General features: G+C 35.8%; 2 protein-coding genes across 2 annotated transcripts in view; one reads left to right on the plus strand and one right to left on the minus strand.

Annotated features, from left to right (window-relative positions):
* The window catches only part of itga10 (integrin, alpha 10), a 76130-nt gene extending 73895 nt beyond the window's left edge, over positions 1–2235 (plus strand). Inside the window, exon 31 of the mRNA XM_056474848.1 lies at positions 1528–2235. Within this exon, the coding sequence (XP_056330823.1) occupies positions 1528–1584 (57 nt within the window). The 3' untranslated portion in view covers positions 1585–2235. The remainder of the gene's footprint in view (positions 1–1527) is intronic.
* On the minus strand, positions 2134–20223 carry polr3c (polymerase (RNA) III (DNA directed) polypeptide C). The gene is made up of 15 exons (XM_056474849.1): positions 20106–20223; positions 17093–17239; positions 16396–16660; positions 13823–14023; positions 11198–11280; positions 11001–11102; positions 10710–10802; positions 10461–10541; positions 10325–10376; positions 8501–8561; positions 8274–8424; positions 4353–4454; positions 4213–4262; positions 3678–3827; positions 2134–2495 (listed from the first exon to the last, which is right to left on the minus strand). The coding sequence occupies exons 2-15, from the start codon at positions 17237–17239 to the stop codon at positions 2414–2416; spliced, it is 1620 nt and encodes a 539-aa protein (XP_056330824.1). The 5' UTR covers positions 20106–20223; the 3' UTR covers positions 2134–2413.
* Positions 20224–20875: the final 652 nt, after the last annotated feature.

Consider the following 20875-nt stretch of genomic DNA (forward strand, 5'->3'; position numbering starts at 1 on the left):
AAAAAAAACATGTTGGCCAATACTATGTAATAAGTAGCTGAAATAAGCACAAATGTCAGGGCATGTCTAAACATCTTAGGGAGCCCAAAATCACCTCAGACACCAGAGGGTTAAAAACAGAAAGAAACACTGCTGATCCAGTAAAGTTTAAGATGGGTATTGACATTTTAATAATGTAGATTCCTAAACAAAATCCAGCTCGTTTGAAAATCTTTACACATTAAAGCAAATCAAAATACTTAGTAGTTTTTGGAAATATAAATGTTTGAATATAAAGTAAATATTTAAATGTCTATTTTAATTTAAAGCTGTTATTCATATTAACTGACAAATTGAAACATTATATAAATTCAATTATAATATAACGCATACATAATCATGAATCAATATAATCTAAATTATTAGCAACAAAAGATCATTTTCATTCAAAATTATTTGTGTAAACGGCTTTAATTCGGAGCAAAAAATGTGTATCTTTGTCACTTTTCTCATTTATTTTTTTCCATTTTGGGTTTGCAATCTCTAACCCAGATCGAAAACCTACTTCAAAGGTTATGTAGCATAAATTATCATGCTGTATAAAAACTGATCAAATTCAACCCATCTTCTTGAGCATGAAAACTTGTGTTTGCTCAAAATTTACCCTAAGGTCCCTGCTTAAAAACCAAAGCTGGATTTAAACAACAGGCCATTGAAGTTAGGGGTATGTGATATGGACAAAAATATATATCTCAATAGGTTTGTTGGTTTATAAACAAGATTCAACATTATTTGGCTGAATTCCTTTAAGAGCTAATATCGTGGCACAAAATAACATTCAATATCATGAAAAAAATACATAATTATGACCAAAACAACAAGTAAGTCCCTGTTTTAACGAGTGTCTCACTGAATTATTCAAACATTGATTCATTCATTCATTTTCTTTCCAGCTCAGTCCCTTTATTAATCAGTGGAATGAACCACCAATTTATCCAGCATATGTTTTACGCATTCACACACATACACAACAGACAATTTAGCTTACCTAATTCACTTGTAGCGCATGTCTTTGGGCTGTGGGGGAAACCGGAGCCCCCAGAGGAAACCCACGCCCACACGGGGAGAAAACTCCACACAGAAATGCCAACTAACCCAGCCGAGGCTCGAACCAGCAACCTTCTTGCTGTGAGGCGGCAGCGCTACCCACTGCGCCACCATTATTCAAACATTTCTCATTCAAACACTGTCTGTTTAATTCAATTTTGTCATTGAAAATAATGTCTGAAATGTAACTTACTCAATGATAAGTTTGTCAAATTGGTGTATAATATTAATATCGAACATGTAATGCTGCGATCTTACATAACTATATATTATATCTTATAAATAATCATGAAATGCAATACAGGGATATTATCAGGTCATTCAAACCCATTATTGGAATGTTTTTAGTATTGGAATGTCTACAGTATGTATGATCATTAGTATTCAAACACTTATTAAATGTTATGCTATCGACTAAATGTTTTTCTCGGTTCTTTACAGTTGGGATTTTTCACAAGGAAACAGAGAAAGGACGAGGATGAAAACGATGACAACTGACACTGAAGCCAGGAAACGTGACTCTTGCAACCAGGAAACGTGACTCTTGCAGCCATTATTTCCGCTTTGAGACGTGACGCTTGTGCTTCAGGATTCATCATCAGATCCAGCTGGAATCTACACATTTCACTTTCTGAAAAGAAAACTGCAGAATGGATTTAAACCCGATTAAATATTTCACATGAAGCTAAGTGGACTTAAAATGTGCCTTAATATTTAAGAAATATATGCACAAAATGCATATGCAAGCTTTGTGAATGATGGGTCTTTTCGGTTCTTGCAGGTTTGCCGAGTGCATTATTAAGTTTCATGCTTTGCAGAGTCTCAATTTGACATTTTTTTATTCTCCTCAAGCAAGATATGAGTAGCAATGCGTTTTACCAGGCTAATATGGGAGATTTTACATTTCATAGAGACAGGTCAGTAACGGCTGCATTGCTTTAGAAAAACAGGCAGAAAAGCAGAGAAATGCACTATTTGTGAAATAGATAAAAAAAAATTTGTATTTAAGATGAAATTGTGCTACAACACCAAGCGATGTGTTTCCTTTCTGTTTTAATGTTTATTTCAGGTTTGTACATTGTTTTTGCATTTTTGACATTCAAACTAATTATTAAATAAAACTTTTGTAAGCCATTAAATAAAACAGAATTACACTTTTTTATATTTTCCACATGTGAAAAAAGATGCTAAATTGCATTCGCAGCTACACGCAAACACACAATATGATTAAATACAAATCGGTCACTCTTTGTAGCAAAAGAAATAAACATCTCAGTTGGACAATGTCACTTTATCCACTTATTTTACATCCTAAACTAGTCTCCAGTCAGCGAGAGGCCTGTGTGGAGTTGATGTAGGATTCAAGAAGAAATATGGTCTCGTCCACCTGGTTTTCACTGGAATCCAACCTGCCACCATGAGCACAAAGAGAAGAGATTAGATTATTAATTCACTGAATATAAATCGTCGTGTGCAGTAATGCCCTGGCTGTATCCAAAATCACCACCTACACCCAGTGCTTAAATTGTGAATTGCGAGAGCCATGTTACCCGAGGATGTAGAGGTGTCGCGGTTTGGGGTTGTTGTCGAGGACAAAAGTGAAGAGGGTTGGAGAGTTGTGGAAGAAAGTGAAAGTGAACAGCGTAGGAGTGCGGTTGAGGAGGGCGATCGGTAAAATGAGGTGCCGGATCAGATTTCAAAGGTGCCGGATCTGGATCCAGCTTGTTCCGGCACAAATTAAGCCCTGCCTATACCCCTTAAATAATGCACCGTTTTGGAAGCAGTCATTTGCAAAGGTGTCTGAAACCACAGAGGACATTCTGAAGTGTACTCAAATCAATACCATAAAGCACTGCAATATCGAGCGTACACGACGAATGAATTACTGCAGCTGACCACAAGATGGCATCAAAAGTGTAATCCTGTCTGTTTTATAATTATTTTTTAGGTGTTTTAAACCTTTAATGCAGTGTTTCTCAACCATGTTCCTGGAGGACCACCAGCTCTGCACATTTTCCTTGTCTCCTTAACCAAATACACCTGATTAAGATCTTCAGCTCATTAGCAGAGACTGAAAGACCTGTGATGGGTGTGACATAACAAAGACATCCAAAACATGCAGTGCTGGTGCTCCTCCAGGAACATGGTTGAGAAGCACTGCTTTAATGGATAGAACAGTGTAGGAAATTGACAGGAAATCATGGAGAGCAGAAAGAGGGGAAGGATCGGAAAAGGACCTCGAGCCAGAAATCAAACTCAGATCGCCGTGTCGTTGGCGCCAACATCAGTGTAAGTTTCTAAATAATTCATTATTTAATACGGTTTATGAACGTGAAGTGTTTAAGATCTGGTTTGTTTAAAATCAGTGGATCGTCCTTCGACACTGACACTTGTATTAAATTAACTGAATCAGTTTAACTAACTAGCACTACTCTAGCATTCTACCACAGCGCTGCTACCTGGCTGATATGCTGAATATGTCCCACAAATTGAAACTATCAGATTTATTCTTTTTTTCCTGATCACTCATTGTCTTTCTACATTGTATAAAGTGCCACAGAAAGAAAGGAAGGTGACTTGATTTGCAGTACTTGTTAATGTGGTGTCTCAGGGACTCCAGCTGCTGTCTCTCTGGAGCTGTGATCATCTCCTCCACCTCGGTGAGCTGTGTCGCCTCCGCACCGGTCGCCTGTAAGGATGCTAGGATGGCCTCAATCCGCTGAGATTTCTCCAAAAGTCGCCTGTCAAAATAAAATAAATTAAAAAAAACAGATTAATGACCAAATCAAAGACTAGCACATTAGATTAAAGGTTTAGCTCACTCAAAAATACACATTAGCTCACCCTCAAGTGGATCCAAACCTTTATTTTTACTATTAAACACAAACGTTGATATTTTGAAGAAAGCTGAAAACCGGTGAGCATTGACTTATAATAATATGGAAGCCAACAGTTAAAGCTTTCCAACATTTTTCTAATTCTCTTATTTTTTGTTCAACAGAAGAAAGAAACCCATGAAGGTTGGAAACCTGTAAAGGGTGAGTAAATTATCATAGAATTTTCTGTTTCTGGAGGGTGAGTTATCTCTTTTAAATGTTTTATTGTTGAAAAGAAGAAGAGACTTGCTTGTTCTCTTTGGTCTCATACAGCCGCCGCTCAATCAAGTTCCCAATTGACTGTAAAGAGGTTCACACACAGATATCAAATCAGAATACTCAATAATTAATTAAACAGATGCTTTAAAGCTATTCATTTGAGCTACGTACCTTATAGCAGTGTTGCAGAAGTAGTCTAGCGGTGGGCAGCTGATTAACGGTGTACAGGTAGAAGGTTCGAGAGGGTGCGTGATCAGGTGTTTTGGGGATTTCCTTTACATATAATAGAAAAAGAGTGATAAGAAGACTTGATCATGACAGAATCTGCAGATTTTTTTTGCCATTTCTGCAGAGAATTTAGTAAAAAACCTGCGGATTTATGCGGAATGATTTTGGGAGTATCGATTTGGGAGTATCATAGACTATAAAACACACAAGACATGTCACTCGTATAGTTTTGAATGGGGAAAAGTATAACGGTCAAAATGGTGAATAAAGCCCTGCCTACTAGTACAGGAGCCAATCATCGATCGCATGTGGCGAATAAAGCCCGCCTTCTAGTACAGGAGCCAATCATCGATTGCTATAGACTGACGATAACCCAAGGGAGGGGCTCAGACCAGATGTGAGTTTCTGTAGATTTAGTGCGATTTGGATGTTTAGAAATGAAACCAAATAAATCAAATCAACACTTTCATATTAGTCAATAATATTACAGAATTTAATTTAAAAACTGAATTAATATACATTTACACAAGCAAACAGACTCAACGATAGGATAAAAATCTGCGGATATCTGCGCGCACAGATTCCGTGTGGGTCTAAAGCTGTGGTCACACTGCACTTTTCTCCCCATAGACTTCCATTCATACGCACGCGAATGCCTCAGACCAGAAACACAAGCTCGTGCGGCAAGTTTTGCAGTTCACTACGTTGCAAAGTTCAAGCTTGGTGAACTCTGACCTACAAAATTGCATCACTTGACTGCGTGAGACCAATCGATAATCAAAACATGACCTCTCTGGACAGAAATTTAAAACATGGATCAATCGCTCGCTTTTTTAAATGTCTAATCATTTAATACCGCCCCTTTTCGAAGCGCTGCATGACAGAATTTCGCAGTCTCAAACTCGAGTGGGACTGCAGCTTAATCCTGACAAACAGAGACTGTTTACACTCTGTATCATCTATCCAATCAAAAGATTTATAGTGATGTACACAACACTGGCCACTTTATTGAGCACACCTGTTTAACTGCTCACTCCCACAAATATCTAAACCATTAATCACATGGTGGCCATATGCTCCAATCCTAACAGAGATGTATCACGCTCTTAAGGGCACTTCAGAATTTAATTCAATTTTTTCAATTCACCTTTATTTGTATAGCGCTTATACAATGTAGATTGTGTCAAAGCAGCTTCACATAAAAGGTCATAGTAAATAGTAAATAGGAACAGTGTAGTTCAGTTTGTAGTGTTTAAGTTCAGTTCAGTTTAGCTCAGTTCAGTGTGGTTTAATAATCACTACTGAGAGTCCAAATATTGAAGAGCAAATCCAACGATGCGCAGCTCTATAGATCCTGAACCATGCAAGCCAGAGGCGACAGCGGAGAGGGAAAAAAAACTTCACTAATGGCGGAAGTGAAGAAAAAAAAAACCTTGAGGGAAAACCAGGCTCAGTTGGGCACGATCATTTTAATTTCTCTGCTGGCCAAACGAATGAAACCAACCATGGCAGCCATATTGAAGTGTTGTTCCAAAAAAAAAAAAAAGGTGCTCAGAACTGGCCACTTCAAAGCCGTCACTCCAGAAGGTAAACCTTTAGAAGGGATTTGGGAGCCTCTCTGAATATCAAGAAGATCCGCTGAAGTTCAAACTGAGCATCAGAATAAAGGAGAAAGTGATTGAAGTGACTTTTAATGAGGCATAGCTGTTTGTGCCAGATGGCTGATCTGAGTATTGCATAAACTGTGATTTTAATGCACAGATATTTTAAAAGTTTTCGGTCAATGGTCACAAAAACAGAACAGCAAGAGTCAGTGGTGAGGGCGCAAATGCTTGGGTTGCAAAATGATAGAAAAACAACAGCAGGAAATCTGACGCCCTCTTACTAAAGAGTTGCGTTTCCATCTATAAAACAAAGAAAAACTAAATTTTCAATGAAATTTAAATTGTTTCATTGAAATGTATTTTTATTGAAAAGTGATCATTTACCTCTACTAGAGCTGCACGATTCTGGCTAAAATGAGAATCGCAATTTTTTTGCTTATAATAAAGATCAGGATTTTCTCAGGATTCTGTAGATGTAAAATAAAGCTTAATATGAGTCTGCATATATTATTGTTGTCTCAAACATATGGTAAAACAACAATAATAATATCATGTGTAGGTCTACTGGTTTCTATAAATAATTCTATTCTACTTATAATAATTCTGATGTTGAATTATGTTTGAGATATAGGCCTACGCTTGCAATCTGTCATTGACAACATTATTAGAGCATTTTATTCACTGGTAAAATCAACATTATATAGGCTAGAGTAGTTATACTGACACTGTAAACATTTATTTTCATGCACAACTGTGTGTTCGCTATGAAAGAAAAAACAGATCAAATGCTTGCCTTAATCATTACTCTAAAATGCGATATGATTATTTAAATGATGTGCATGCTTTCGGTTTCATTTTCACTGCTATACTTCTTGCTATAGTTCATACTTCGCGCGCGGCTCTCAAACAATCACTCTGTGCCACAAACTAAATAGTATTTACAACTTTAGTACCTGTTACTCACAGCCTAAGCAGGTTCTGTTCACTAAAGTAGAGACTCGCCCGCCCTCTCTGTGGTAACAGCTAAAGGTCAGCAGCTCAAGTCACGTGTGATTTCCCGGCCGCGAATACAGTATTATATGAAGACAAAAATTACATTTTTAGGTGAATTATACCTTATAAATACAGTATGTGACTCTTTTAACATCATTTGGAGGTGTCCATGTCGCTATGCAATGAATGTGAAACAATGAAAAGACTCGCGCAGCCGCCTTTGCTTCTCTCCTGAACTTGAAAATATGATTGGCAGAATCGTAGAAATGCTGGATTAAGATCGTCTAGAAGGTCGAATCGAGATCACAATCTTTTTTTGATTAATTGTGCAGCTCTAACCTCTAGCATCTTTGAAAAGAAATGACTACAAATCTAGAGCCCTAATTCTAACACCAAGTCTTTGAATGGGTGATTTTTCAGCCAAAGCTCTTGAAAGTTACATTTGTAATACATGCTTGCCTTAGTTAACATGTACAGCTTGGTGACTGCCTAACCATAATATGCAAAAGTGTAAAACTATGTGATAAAATCAGGATTAAAAATGACATTTAGATAAATCGAAACTAACATTCAAAGCAACATTTTAGAATTCCTTGACTTTCAATGTCTGGAATAGAACTTCTGGAATATCATGGGAATTGAAGACCAAAGAAAAACTCACATAACAACTTGTTATAACAGATGTCTGCGTTCACACAGACTCACCAATCTGGACAATATAAGAATGGAAAAGGTGACCTGTTTGATTTCTGCTACAATATGATGATTTTAGAACATGAAACCCTGGATCCATCCTGTTGGGTCTCAGTGATAGTGTAATGGTGTTTTGGTGTTGGTGGGAATATTTTCTTGATTGTATTAATCGAGCATTGATTAAACGCCATAACTTACTCAAGTATAATTGCTGACCATGTCCATCCTTTTTTGTGGTTTGTGATGGCTACTTCCAGCAGGAAAATACACCATCTCGACGCAAAGCTCAAATCATCTCAAACTACTTTATTGAACATGCCAGTGAGTTCACTTAACTCACAAGACCTAATAAAGTAGCCGGTGAGTGTACACAAAATAAGTCTCCTCAAATATTACGCCCTAATGAGTTTAAGTTGTAGTCTTTAACATTATTCACAAACATTTGACATGAAAACATTTCAATCTGAGAAGCCTGCTAAAACCAGGTGAGAACTGGATTAGGAGACAAGCATGCATACAGTAGACAAAGAACTCTGAAATTGAATGATTGTACAACAACTCTACAACACTGCACCTGTAGCTGGACGAGGTTCTCAGACAGGAGTGTGTAGAGCATTTCTTTGGCCTCTTTGGCTGGAATCATGGCAAAATCCTCCACCTGCTTCTGCTCCAAGTGACGTTTCCGTAGTAACAGGCGAAAGATGCGAGCTGAACGGGAACCAAACCTGACATAAAACAAAGAGCCTAAGTACGAACACAAAAGGCGTTTCCAGCATGCTAGGACAGTCTGACTCTACTAACCTTTCTTGGACCACAGACTCCAGTGTAGCTCTGGCCAGATTAGCTAGTGCTCTGTGGAGATCTAGACACAAAGTCAAGGCTAAAGTAAATTAGTTACAATTTCTACCATTACAGAATACGTGGTCAATGGGATTTTTATTGTTTATGTATTCTCACCAACAATAAATAATAACATTTATAAAATAAAAACAGTAGAAATCAGAAAATTGTAAAATACTTGGATAATTTTAATAGTTGTTTTTATATACAGTGCCCAGCATATATAAGTACACCCCGCATGAATCTATCTTTTACATTCATATTTTTAATAGGAAGCTATACAAGATAATATTTGTGCATATACATTAGATTAGTCAGTACTGAAGCCAAATCTAAAGCTTATCTCACAAAATAACTTAGTTAACGGTCCGAAAACTAGTACACCCAAATGTATATGTTATAGAAAAATATTACATACAAATTTAAAGAAGAGGGTGGCACAGTGGGTAGCACAGTTGCCTTACAGCAAGAAAGTCACAAGTCCAAAGACATGGGCTATAGGTGAATTAGGCAAGCGAAATTGTCTGTAGGGTATGTGTGTGAATGAGTGTGTATTGGTGTTTCCCAGTTATGGGCTGCAGCTGGATGGGCATCCGCTGCGTAAAACATATACTAGATAATTTGGCGGTTCATTCTGCTGTGGTGACCCCAGATTAATAAAGGCACTAAGCCGATAAGAAGATGAATGAATAAATACATTTTTTTTTAAAAAGGAAAAAAAATCAAGAGAAACAAAACAATTGAAAAAATGAGTTGAAATTTTGTAGGTTGTAATTATTATTATTATTTTTTTGCAATATTTCGTTTGAATTTAATTGTATTATGTCTCAATTTCTAAATATGTTTGGTGACTAAAATATTATTTTAATAAATATTTCTGTGTAATAAATCTGGTTTGCACCAAAATACATTGCCTTGATTCACTGAGAAAAGAAAAAAATATATAAATTTTCTAAATGGGGTGTACTCAATTATGCTGAGCACCGTATAATTAATATATATATATATATATATATATATATATATATATATATATATATATATATATATATATATATATATATATATATATATATATATATATATATATATATATATAGTAGGGGTGTGTATGTAGGATAGTATTATAATTGTTGTCATAATGATGATGTATGAACTAACCTTATCAAATACTGTATATCACTAAATTAAGAGATTTAAATAAAAAATAAATAAAATAAAATAAAAAATGACCACTCCAAAAAAGCCGTTCAAGTTAAGTAATCTAAGAAGATGTATACCCTTTTACAGTATGATATATTTTAGAAGCAACCGTTTTAGCAAACAATAAGTCAATACTGAATGATATTTTAGGCATATATTGTCTGATTTTTATTGTTTCATGAACCAAACAAGTCAATGATTCAGTGACATACATATTATTTTAGAAAATCACTTGATTCATTTGTAAAAGAATGAGTCATTCTGAACAAACTGTATGAACGAATGAATCATTTATTAAGATTGGCACTTACTGCCACCTACTAATGGTCAATGTCATATTTATTTGTCCATAACCAGCCTAAACCACCAAAAGGACCTGCATAAAAATACACAAAATCTGAATTTCTGGAATTGAACAAAACAAAATGATATTAAAAAAAATAATAACACACACACACACACACACACCCTATTTTAATGATAAATTAAAAAAAATAGAAATTCATAATAATAATAATAATAATAATAATAATAATACTTTCAGTTTGTTTTTGTCACTCAGGCAGTGTTTTAAAAGGATACTGACAACATACATTCCTCCTCCACTGTCACCTGCCTTTCCCACAAACTCCATCTAGGAGGAAAAAGACAAACTCATTTAATCCTTGCTTGAATAGTTAGTATAAAATAACGTAGATTTGTGAATGCATTGCTTTACCGGATCATCAACCAGGAGAGTGAGGTATTGGTCTAAAATTGGCCGAGCGATGTTGTAATTGGATGGAAGAGCTCGAAAAATCTGATGACAAACACACACACACACACACACAAAAAAAAAAAACATACATCACATCGAGCCATTGTGTTTTTAAAATCTCATGTGTTATTGAAATGAATTCAATCCTAAAATAGTTCAGCATGCTTTTAAATGTTTCCCAGTAAGGGGGATCATTTTCATGTTCGTTACCTCATTGGCTGAAAGAGCTTGTGTGAAAGCAGCATTAGTCGGCGTTGTAACTTCACTCATCCGCAACATAGTTCTGACTATCTCACCGCTAGTCTACAGGGGAGAAGAGAGAGAAATGTGGCTGACAAAGACCTACATTTGACCGACTTATTTCCCTCGAGGAGAAAGTCTAAATGTGAGAATCCAGAACGTTCCGTATCATCAGACACACCCAGGGAAGTTTATTCAGTCCTTAGCCTAATTATATCTTGCAGATCATCTTAGATGAGTAGTGAGTGTTTATATAGTCACCTGATCGAGTTTACAGGAAACAGCACTGATGATGGCCTGATCCCTGAAATGCAAGTGAAAGCGTTCAAAATTCACCTGCCATTGGATTCCTTCATCCCCGCACTGGAAAGAGAGGAAACTGATGAATAAATTGATCGTTTACACTATATGAATAATTCAGCGAATTGTGTGAGAGGTCATTATGTTGATTGCTATACCTCCCTGCTATCTGTCTTGGCTTTTTTTGCCGCACGCTGATCTGCTTCACCATCCTCACTCGAACGCCTGCGTTTTCCTTGACCTGAACAAACACCTAATTCAACCTCTTAAAGGAACACAAGACTTTTTTTTTGGAAAAAGACACATTTCACAAGTCCCCTAAAGATAAACAGTTTAATTTGACCATTACTGATCTCTGGGCATGGCAGGAGCATTTTTAGCTTAGCATAGCATAAATCATTGAATCATATTAGACCATTAGCATCTCTAAAAAAATAATAAAAAATTTAAATCAAGGAACTTTGCTTTTGTACTATGGCTGCAGCATTTTTAAGTGAGATGCTAATGGTCCAATTCGATTTAATGATTTATGCTAAGCTAAGCTAAAACTGCTCCTGTCAGATCCACAGATCGGCTGAATGGATTAAAAAAATGGTAAAACTCAGCTGTTTAATTCTATGGGAATTGTAATGTCCATGTACCATTAAAAAGTTAAATGTTCCTTTAAAGGGATAGTTCCCACAAAAATTATAATAGTTTAATACTAAATAAAAAAATAAAATAAAAAAATAAATAACATTTAATAAAAAAAAATAAATAAATACATAGAAACATTATAAATCTACTTGTACCTGGGGCACACTGAACATGTTACAATAAGAACATGCATACATCTGGCACTTGTGATATGTAAACAAACTTGAGTGTGAGTAGTTTGTGCCTACAAATACATCATTACGTGACAAGAAGCTTGTAAAACACATTATCGCGAATACCCATTAGCTGAGACTGTGGATTAAATGTAATAAAGCAGAAAAGTGTCTTGCTCAGAATGATTATTTTCTTCATAAGACATCTATGTGTGTTCATGATTCATAATTCCTTTTTATTTTGACTGTATATGTTTTTTCGGACTCTCAAAGCGCAGGAAGACGTAGACGTGCATTATTTGATTCACCAAGATTCACAGTTTCAGCTACTTTACTTTAATGCCCTACTGAAGGCAAAAAGGCATTGGATAATCTTAGGACGAGTATATTAACAACACATTTTCTTTTCTTTTTTTGCTGAAATATTTCTTTTTCCATTATCTGAAAAATAAAAAATACATATTTATTGATTTCATTTCCTGAATTATAAAGTCATTCTAACAACATTTAAATAGGCTTCAATATTTAGTGAATGTCCCCAGAGATGGTTGCAGCTGGAAGGGCATCCGCTGCGTAAAACATATGCTGGACAAGTTGGCGGTTCATTCCGCTGTGGCGACCACAGATTAATAAAGGGACTAAGCCGAAAAGAAAATGAATGAATTTAGTGAATGCTTTTAGATTTGAAGGGGGCCAATTATGCACAGATCACTTTTATCCTCACCCAATAGTGATTCTCTATCATTAGCATAGACAGCCCTGAGTAAAAAGCAGCCGTCCGCCATTACAGTTGCTAAAGATAACATCGACTAATGCTAATTGACTTACATGTTAAGTCAACGCTATCAAATACAGGAATAGACCTGCGGTGTATCATCCATTTGTTTGAAAATCTAAACTTCAGCAGACATTTGTGCCGCGTTAACCAATGAGGAGCTTTCTCATGTAGGGGCATGATTATGACGTAGCGCGTGTTGTTGGTGCCCTGGGGGAAAATACTACTGTCGATACCGGACAACAGTTGATCAAACTGGGCTCGGCTCAGTCGGAAGCACTGCTAAAAGCTTCCATCATCCAGGTATAGTTTCTGGAGGAGTTTATGAACTCTCAAAGCTGGGTGCAAATCTGAATGGATCTAGCGGACTCAGACATGGCTCCAAACAAATTGACGCCGTTTATCAGCCTTCCTAAAGCACATAAACAGCTATTCTCTCAATAAAATCCATGTTAGCCATTTAGCAATGAAGATAGAGTAACTGGGCAGACAGAAGCCCAGCCCATGACATGAATCCACGTCTATAGTGAAGTAAATTTAATGCGCAAATGAAGCGAGTAAACTCAAAATGTTCAGGAGTCTTTTTACATGTGAAAAGCACAATTTATACGTGCATTCCACAGAGCATAACAGAGCATAAGAGGCATTATAAATGTTCAATTTTAGAATGTGCAAATGAACCATGTAATTCAATAGAGGGTCTTCTTCTGAGACCCTTCTTTTCAGCTTTTCACAGAAATAACATTACTCTTGTTTTGAATCTGCTGCTATGCTGAAGCATAGGCATTTGTAGCTCCGCCCTCTTTTGAAAAGATTTGAATTTAAAGTGAGTCACCAAAACAACACAATTTGGCTCAAAGCCTAAAAGGAGCAGTTTCATAGAGTTATAAAACAATATTTGAGTTATATTTTGAGCTAAAATTTCACAAACACACTCTAGGGACATCAGATAATTATTTTTACATCTTGCAAATAGGGGCATAATAGGTCCCCTTTAAGACATGTTCTATAGCAAAGTGAGTAAAAATAATACAAATAAAATGTGTTTTATGCAGAATTTCATGTGCTGGCACACATAATTAGTGAACTAAAAAATCTGAAGCGTTTATTATGCATTAGCTCAACTTTTAAGTGGCACAGTATACTGTACATCATGTGAGTTGAGCTGTAAAAAAAAGTGTTTCAGCAAAAGGACTGACCGGAGAGACTGATGTAGGGTAGTTTGTAGCAGTCTGGGTGGCTCTCTGGGTTAGAGGGCTGTGTTACAGCTGGAGGAGTTTCTGCTGATCCAGAGCCTGACGATCCTGCTGAGGCCATTGGAGGACAGCGCTGCAGAAAATGAGTCTCTACCAGCCGGGAAAATGCTGAGACAACCTCATTGTAGTCCATACTCTGACCCTCTGTGGACATAATAAATAATAAAATAACAAATTAAATGAATAAAATGACAGGTTACTTTTCTAAGCATAAGAAGGTGGATGAAGGATTGTGACACATAGTTCATTCAAATAAATATGAAATATTTATACTATATTTCACTGATCCAACTAAACTTAGACCCCTGCAAGTGGACATAAAAGTAAAGTGCTCAATTAGATTTCATTTAGACTTGTTTGAAAGCAGGCTGAGATATATTTTAGGTCCACTTCTGCTCATCACTGGCCCGTAGCCAGGGGGGGTTCGGAAGACCCACCCCTCACTGACAAAGGTCCAGAATTTCTCCCATACATGAGCTCATTTTTCCTATTTTGACTGATATGCCATCATAAATAGTGTATATAACCTATTGAAAAAGGCTTTAAGACCAAGCGGAATCCTCTATTGGCTGTCGCTTAGGTGTGACTTCAGCTAATCAGTTTTGACCAATGCTAAAAAATATTTTCATCATACAATCTGTCACAAGAGAAGTCATCTTTTGCTACTGCGTTGTTTTTAAACAGAGAACATTTTACAGGTAACTTTTATTCTAAATCTTGGACCTTATGCTTAAAATAAAAAATGTTGTGAAGCACTAAAAGCAGACCATATTAAAATTAATTTGAATACTAAATTGGCTATTGTAGTTATCATCAAATGTACATTTTTACAAGAGACTCTAGAAAAATTGTGAAGCTCTATTATTATAATTATTATTATTTGATTATTTTTTTGTTCAAATGGACAAATTCTAACTGTGGAAAGTTGAATGTGCTGATCAGTTTGTTATTTGCCTGATAAAATAGCAATAGACTACAGTTTTTAATTAAACTTTAACAGATTCCTGTTTTTTTCTAGTGATATATGATGTAATAAATTTGTATTTTAAAAATAAGTATTTCTTAAAAAAATGTCATTATACATTTTTTTAGGAAATTTTTTGGTACGTCAAAAAGAGTGGTTATAATGACCATCTGACAAGCTAATTCAGCTAAAAATAGTGCTCAAAATGTCACTAAATTGGTTAATAACTGCAAAAAGGTTCACATTTTGAGAAAAAAGAACCACCGCTTTTACCAGGGTGGATACAGGCCTGCATCAAGTATCATTTTTTGCAATACCCAGCCTACTTGCACACAATTATGATAAAGTGTTGCATTATTATTATATTGAATGCTGTTAAATGTAAATAAACAATTCTGTTCTGCATGATTCTGCATTTCATACGAATACTTTTGTTTGCCTTTAAGATTAACAAAACCAAATGCATGACACATCTTAATGTAAAAATGTAAAACTTTACTTGTGGACTGTGGTGGATGAAAAAGGTATACATTCATACCTTAACAAATGTAACATCAAAAAGATACCACTGTACTTCTGTAATCAAACGCTTGACAAACCAATTCAAATCGCAAACATTTACAATGAATACTGCATAGGCCTGCACGATTCTGGCTAAAATGAGAGTCATGATTTTTTGCTTAAAATCAAGATTGTGATTTTCTCACGATTCTGTAGATGTAAAATAAAGGTTAAAATGAGAAGGCTATCATTATTGTTATTCTCAAACATATGGTAAAGCAACAATAATAATATTAAGGCTATGTGTAGGTCAACTATTGGTTAAAATGCTACATTTTGTATAGACTTTGAATAGTGGACTTGAATAGACTGTAAATATGTCCTGGTCACTAATCCACAGTGAAGTGATGACATCAGAACTATTCATAATTCTGGCTTACATACCTGTTAGTTTCATGCCAGTAATATGGTTTCCTCTTTATAATGCAGTAAGGTATTGTTTGTGCATGTGTGTTTGCATTGAAGAGCCGCGGAGTACATTATAATAGCTCACAGGTCGGGAACACTGACACTGTATTTCAGCATCCGATCTGACAGCAGACACTAAATTAGAAGAGCGTTTTTCTCGCACTTAAACTGCATCTGACAGAAGCATAACGGCTTTAACACATGTCTTTTTTTCAAAATTAAAGTTTTGCGTCACAAAAACACTACGTTGGCGATTTAAAACAGTATTGACACCCAGTTGTGAAAGGCTGCTCTGGCTGATGACTATTCTTAACGGAGGTTCTAAGCACCCTACCCGAAGGCGCTGGTCACTATGGTGCCCTCCATGCAGCAACGAAGAAAAGGGTCTATAAATCAATTCGGGAAAGCAAAGTAATGTTACAAATATAATTTATATACCTAAAAATCTCATACAAATGCAGATGGGAAAAATGTTTTTGGTTTGTTTTTTCAAAAACATCATCACGTACATTTAGCTCACTTCTTTGACCAGTTTACATTACATGCAAGTTTTTTCTGTGTTTTATTTGTTGTGGTTTCTCACCTGGCATGTTGTGGGTCAGCCTGTCTGCTACAGTCTTGACTGTGCTGCTCATGGTCATCTGGCCTCTCTGCAGGATCTCCTCAACAATGAGCTCTCCCGTGTCCCCATACAGACTCTTGGCAGTGTAGATGTAGCGTGGATAACGGAGCATGTGTATGATGTGCTCACAGTTGATATGATACTCCACAGGTCCCACTGGGCCACGACGACCTGGACCAAACGCACACATCCCATGCTGCACCAGCACACACAGAGATTTCTTGACCTAGTAGGAAGACAGTGTTAAAATGAAAATGTGTGACCCTCAACCACTAAACCAGCCCTATGTTGCATGGTTATATTATTGGCAACAGCCAAAAAAAATTATTGATTTTTCTTTTTTTGGCAAAGATCATTAGAATATTATGTAAAGATGATGTTCCATGAAGATATTTTGTTAATGTCCTACTGAAACTTTTTGATGACAAATGTACATTGCTAAGTGTTTCATTTAGACTGCTTGAAAGGTCATTTTCTCAATATCTGGGTTTGTTTAAAAATATACACATTTCAGATTCCAGTTTTTAAATTGTTTTCTTCTGTTTGTATTTTAGAAATATTGGATATCCTATCCTAACAAACCATCACTATCAGGTGATGTATAAATCTCAACTTCATGTTTTCTGTATCAAAGAAAGCTTTAAAATAGTGAAATTACCAGGTCAAGAGCCAGTTTGGTCTCTTGGGCAAGAGCTCTCAAGGTCAGAACTCCATTGCGTATGAGATGAGTGCCCACATTTTCCACCACGTCTCCAAAGTGCTCCTGCAGCAGCAGCCCACACAGACGCACCTCCTGCGCTGTCATCTGCAGGACAGAGATCAGCAACCAAATCAATTTATCTATGAATAATGTATAATTTTTTAAAACGTGCAGTATGCAAGTTTGACACCCAGTGGTTGAACTAGGTATTACATTCTTGGATCAAAACAAATGCAAGTGCAGGTTGCCAGATTGAGGAGTGAGTCTGATTTAAGCAGTGTTCTAAATAAAAGCACGGCACACGATAGAGGGATTATTTTTCATATTAAAAGGAGTTTTTCTAACCAACACCTCACATTGATATATTAGAAACGGCTTCTATTACTTGCAGCTGAACAACAGGATAAATTGTGATTACCTCAGGTACACCTCAAGTGCGCTGTTCAGTGTTATATGCTAACATTGTGAGTTTGAATGCCATTTTACATGATATTTATTGCAATACTACTGAAAGCAGCAGCAGATAGTTCACCTTAGATCTTAAATTAAAATAAATCGTTAGAACTTGAACTTTAGAACTGTGAAATAATGCAAACCAACACATATCAGTGATTCAGTGTGTACATTTAATAATGTTAAAGAGGTTTAATATGTATCAATTAGATTATAAACCTTACCATTTCGTGAGTAAGTGCATATTTTCTGCTTCTAAATGGCTGTATTTAAATTTTGTGTAGTTTCATCTGGTGCAAACAGCCAAATTGCTTATCAATGCGTATCTTGTCAAGTAGCGTGTTGTTAGGACACACGGTTACAATGCAACCTGCTCACCTAATGTTTATATATATTATCTGCTAATTAATTACCACCTCATGTGGAACTGAATCTGCATCTCATTTCGGAGTCTGCTACTGTCCACTGGAGGTCGCATTTCAGTCACGGACACATGCTTTGAGAGCCTTTCTGACTGAATGAATGAAATACGCTGTTTTCCACCAAGGCAACCCGGGGTGCTGAAATATAATTGGCTAAACTGGCAGTGGGTGGGTTAAAAGAATTAAAAAAAAGACAGAGTTCTGGCATGGAAAACACATTTTTAAAAGCAGATTATCTGATTTCAGCATTGCTTTTCAGATAAACAAGAATGTTCACTTTGCATGTTTCTTAAATATCTGCAAACATATGGTATTTTTTGTGCTTTAGAAGAGTCAAAAACTTGCATGCAGCACCTTTAATCATGTCAACTTGCAAACCAGTGTTGGTTTGTTTTTTGCTCCAATTGCACAATTAGTTTTTTCAGCCTATCCTTGTTCGGGACTTGCACACAAAATGCATTGCAATCACTTTCCAAAATGTCATTTGTGGGAAAATATTACAAAGCCTGGGATATTACCAGAGGCCAGAGATGCTGAAAATTGACAACAAGACACACCAGCACACAACATGCTAAACTAGGCAGAGTACGCTGAATTTACAATATGCAAACTGGAGAAATTTTTACTAGAGAAAAACACTAAATATTAAATTGCGGTTGAGGATTTATAAGGGGAGGGCTGTTACTTCTGTTCTATAAGCGCTACCTATTGGGCAGAGAAAATATTAATTTTCTTTCAGCGCATCTACTGTTTTAGTAGCATGCAGACAAGCTTAATGAGCATATGTTTGTGAAACTATAGTGAGAACATTTTTTACATACATGCTTTATGCAACATTCTAGTAGAAACGTAGCTTATCTGTCCCTGAAACAAAAATATAAATACAGTGAATAAAAAGTATTTCATCCCAAAAATGTCTTAAATGTACTGACGGTTGATTTCTGCAAGTTGTTCTGTAAAGGAGTATGTCATTCATTTGGTTCTCTAATTTTTGTTGTTTATTAAAAACACTTAACAAATGTACAAAGCCTGTCATTGTCCTTGTCCTCAGCCCAACTGAACCTACATCATTAATAGTTTTGTTATGCTAAAAACTGTTATTTAGTGTTATTTAGATTTTTTTTTTTAAATCAGAAATAAAAAATTTAAGTTGTTATCATTCACATCAATTGATTAAAAACATGAAATTACAAAATAAATTCCACAAATAATACAACAAATATATATTACAAATACGTTTTCTGTCAGTCCTGGCACATTCGCATTAAATTTAACATGAAATGTGTGCAATACACCTTTAAGGCTATGACTCAAAAAGAAGTGATATCATTTGATGGAGAAGCTGATATCAAGGATGATTCTATCATCGAACTGTATGATTTTATGCTTGTTCTTGTATGATTTTTTTGAGGAAGACAAGCTTAAAGTACGTTTCTGGTTGAACATCCCTTATATTTTGAAATCAAACTATCTCATTTGTACAAGGCAACTTTATAGATGCCTCATATGTAGTTTCATATAGGTCAGTCACTAAAAAGGCAAATCAAATCTTGTTCATGTACTTGATGTTCTTGTTCATTCACGCAATTTAATGGTTTCTCAATCTCTGTGTGCATAGAGTTGTCAACATTTAGTGGATCAACTTTAATAAAAGGTTTTGATCCAGTTCAAATGTTGACTCTATGTTATCAGTTTTTTATAATGTTTACATAGATAACTTCGCGTTATATCTACCCAGATTTTCTCATTAACAAAATTGCACATAGTAATATTGATATTTTCTTCTTTTATCTGTAACATTTTTACCTGTAACCATCACAAATAATTACGTATAATCGTGTAACTATACATGAAGCTATACATGGATTGACTAGGAATTCAACATTTTTATAGCTACACAAGCTATTGCTAAAAGCGTCATTTTAAAAACAAAACATTCTGACCACAACGTACAGGAGTAAACGTTCATATATGCGTTTTGACTGACTACTAACACATGATGAGCTCAGAATTAGTTGTTGTCTGGCCTTTCCACTAAGCAAATATCTCACACAGCCAAACACAGCACACATGCACATGCTTAAAGACAAACTTACCTCTAAAAAGTATCTAGGTGTCTGTATTTGTAATTTAGATGAGTTCAGACTTTTTATTCTCACGTGTGTTACTCAGGCGGTGTGCAACGACAAGCACTGACGAATTTCCGTGGTTTGATCATGTGGCGCTCTAGTGTGTGAAGCCTGATCATTGAATGAATCGCGGTTATGAACTGAATCTTTTTGCGGATCAGAAGAACCGAATGTAAGATTCGACTGGAATCAAGAGAATCGAAAGAATAGTTCACCACAGTATGAAAATGACTATTGACTCACCCTCGTGTGTACCTTTATGAAATTTATTTTTCTGTTAAACACACAAGATTATATTTTGTGAAATTTATAAAATGTTAAGAAATATCCGTTACAGTAAAAAATACTATGTAAGTCAACCGTTTTGTATTGTTTGTCAGAAGTCTAACAGGTTTGTATCAAGGGTAGGTAAATAATGTTTTTTTTATTTTTGAGTTCAATTAAGTGAATAACAAATTAACATATAATAATATATATAATAATATATAATACACTTTTTTCTAAATGCACTAACACTTTAACCCTTACGTTTTAATTTTACACTGTTCACAAATAAAGCACACTGATGCGTTATACTCATAAATCGCCCACTTCAGAGCCTATGTAAATAATTTCGACTCAGTATGTTGTTTTGATTAGTTCATTCCCACGACTCACCTGAGTGAGTCGACTCATCTCAATGACTCGCACTACTGAGTGCTCATTGCCAAAGCGCCTCCCTCTGCAGTGGGCGGATC

Source organism: Danio aesculapii, chromosome 16 (genome assembly GCF_903798145.1).
Source record: "Danio aesculapii chromosome 16, fDanAes4.1, whole genome shotgun sequence".
In the NCBI taxonomy this organism is placed as follows: Eukaryota; Metazoa; Chordata; class Actinopteri; order Cypriniformes; family Danionidae; genus Danio; species Danio aesculapii.

Excerpts from the sequence above, each read along its gene's own strand:
- polr3c (XM_056474849.1), bottom strand. The coding sequence starts at position 17,239 with ATGACAGCGCAGGAGGTGCGTCTGTGTGGGCTGCTGCTGCAGGAGCAC. Across the intron at positions 8,425-8,500 it reads GAGTCTGTGGTCCAAGAAAG|GTTTGGTTCCCGTTCAGCTC; the intron begins GTTAGTAGAGTC and ends GTTTTATGTCAG. Across the intron at positions 3,828-4,212 it reads TATGAGACCAAAGAGAACAA|GCGACTTTTGGAGAAATCTC; the intron begins GCAAGTCTCTTC and ends TTATTTTGACAG.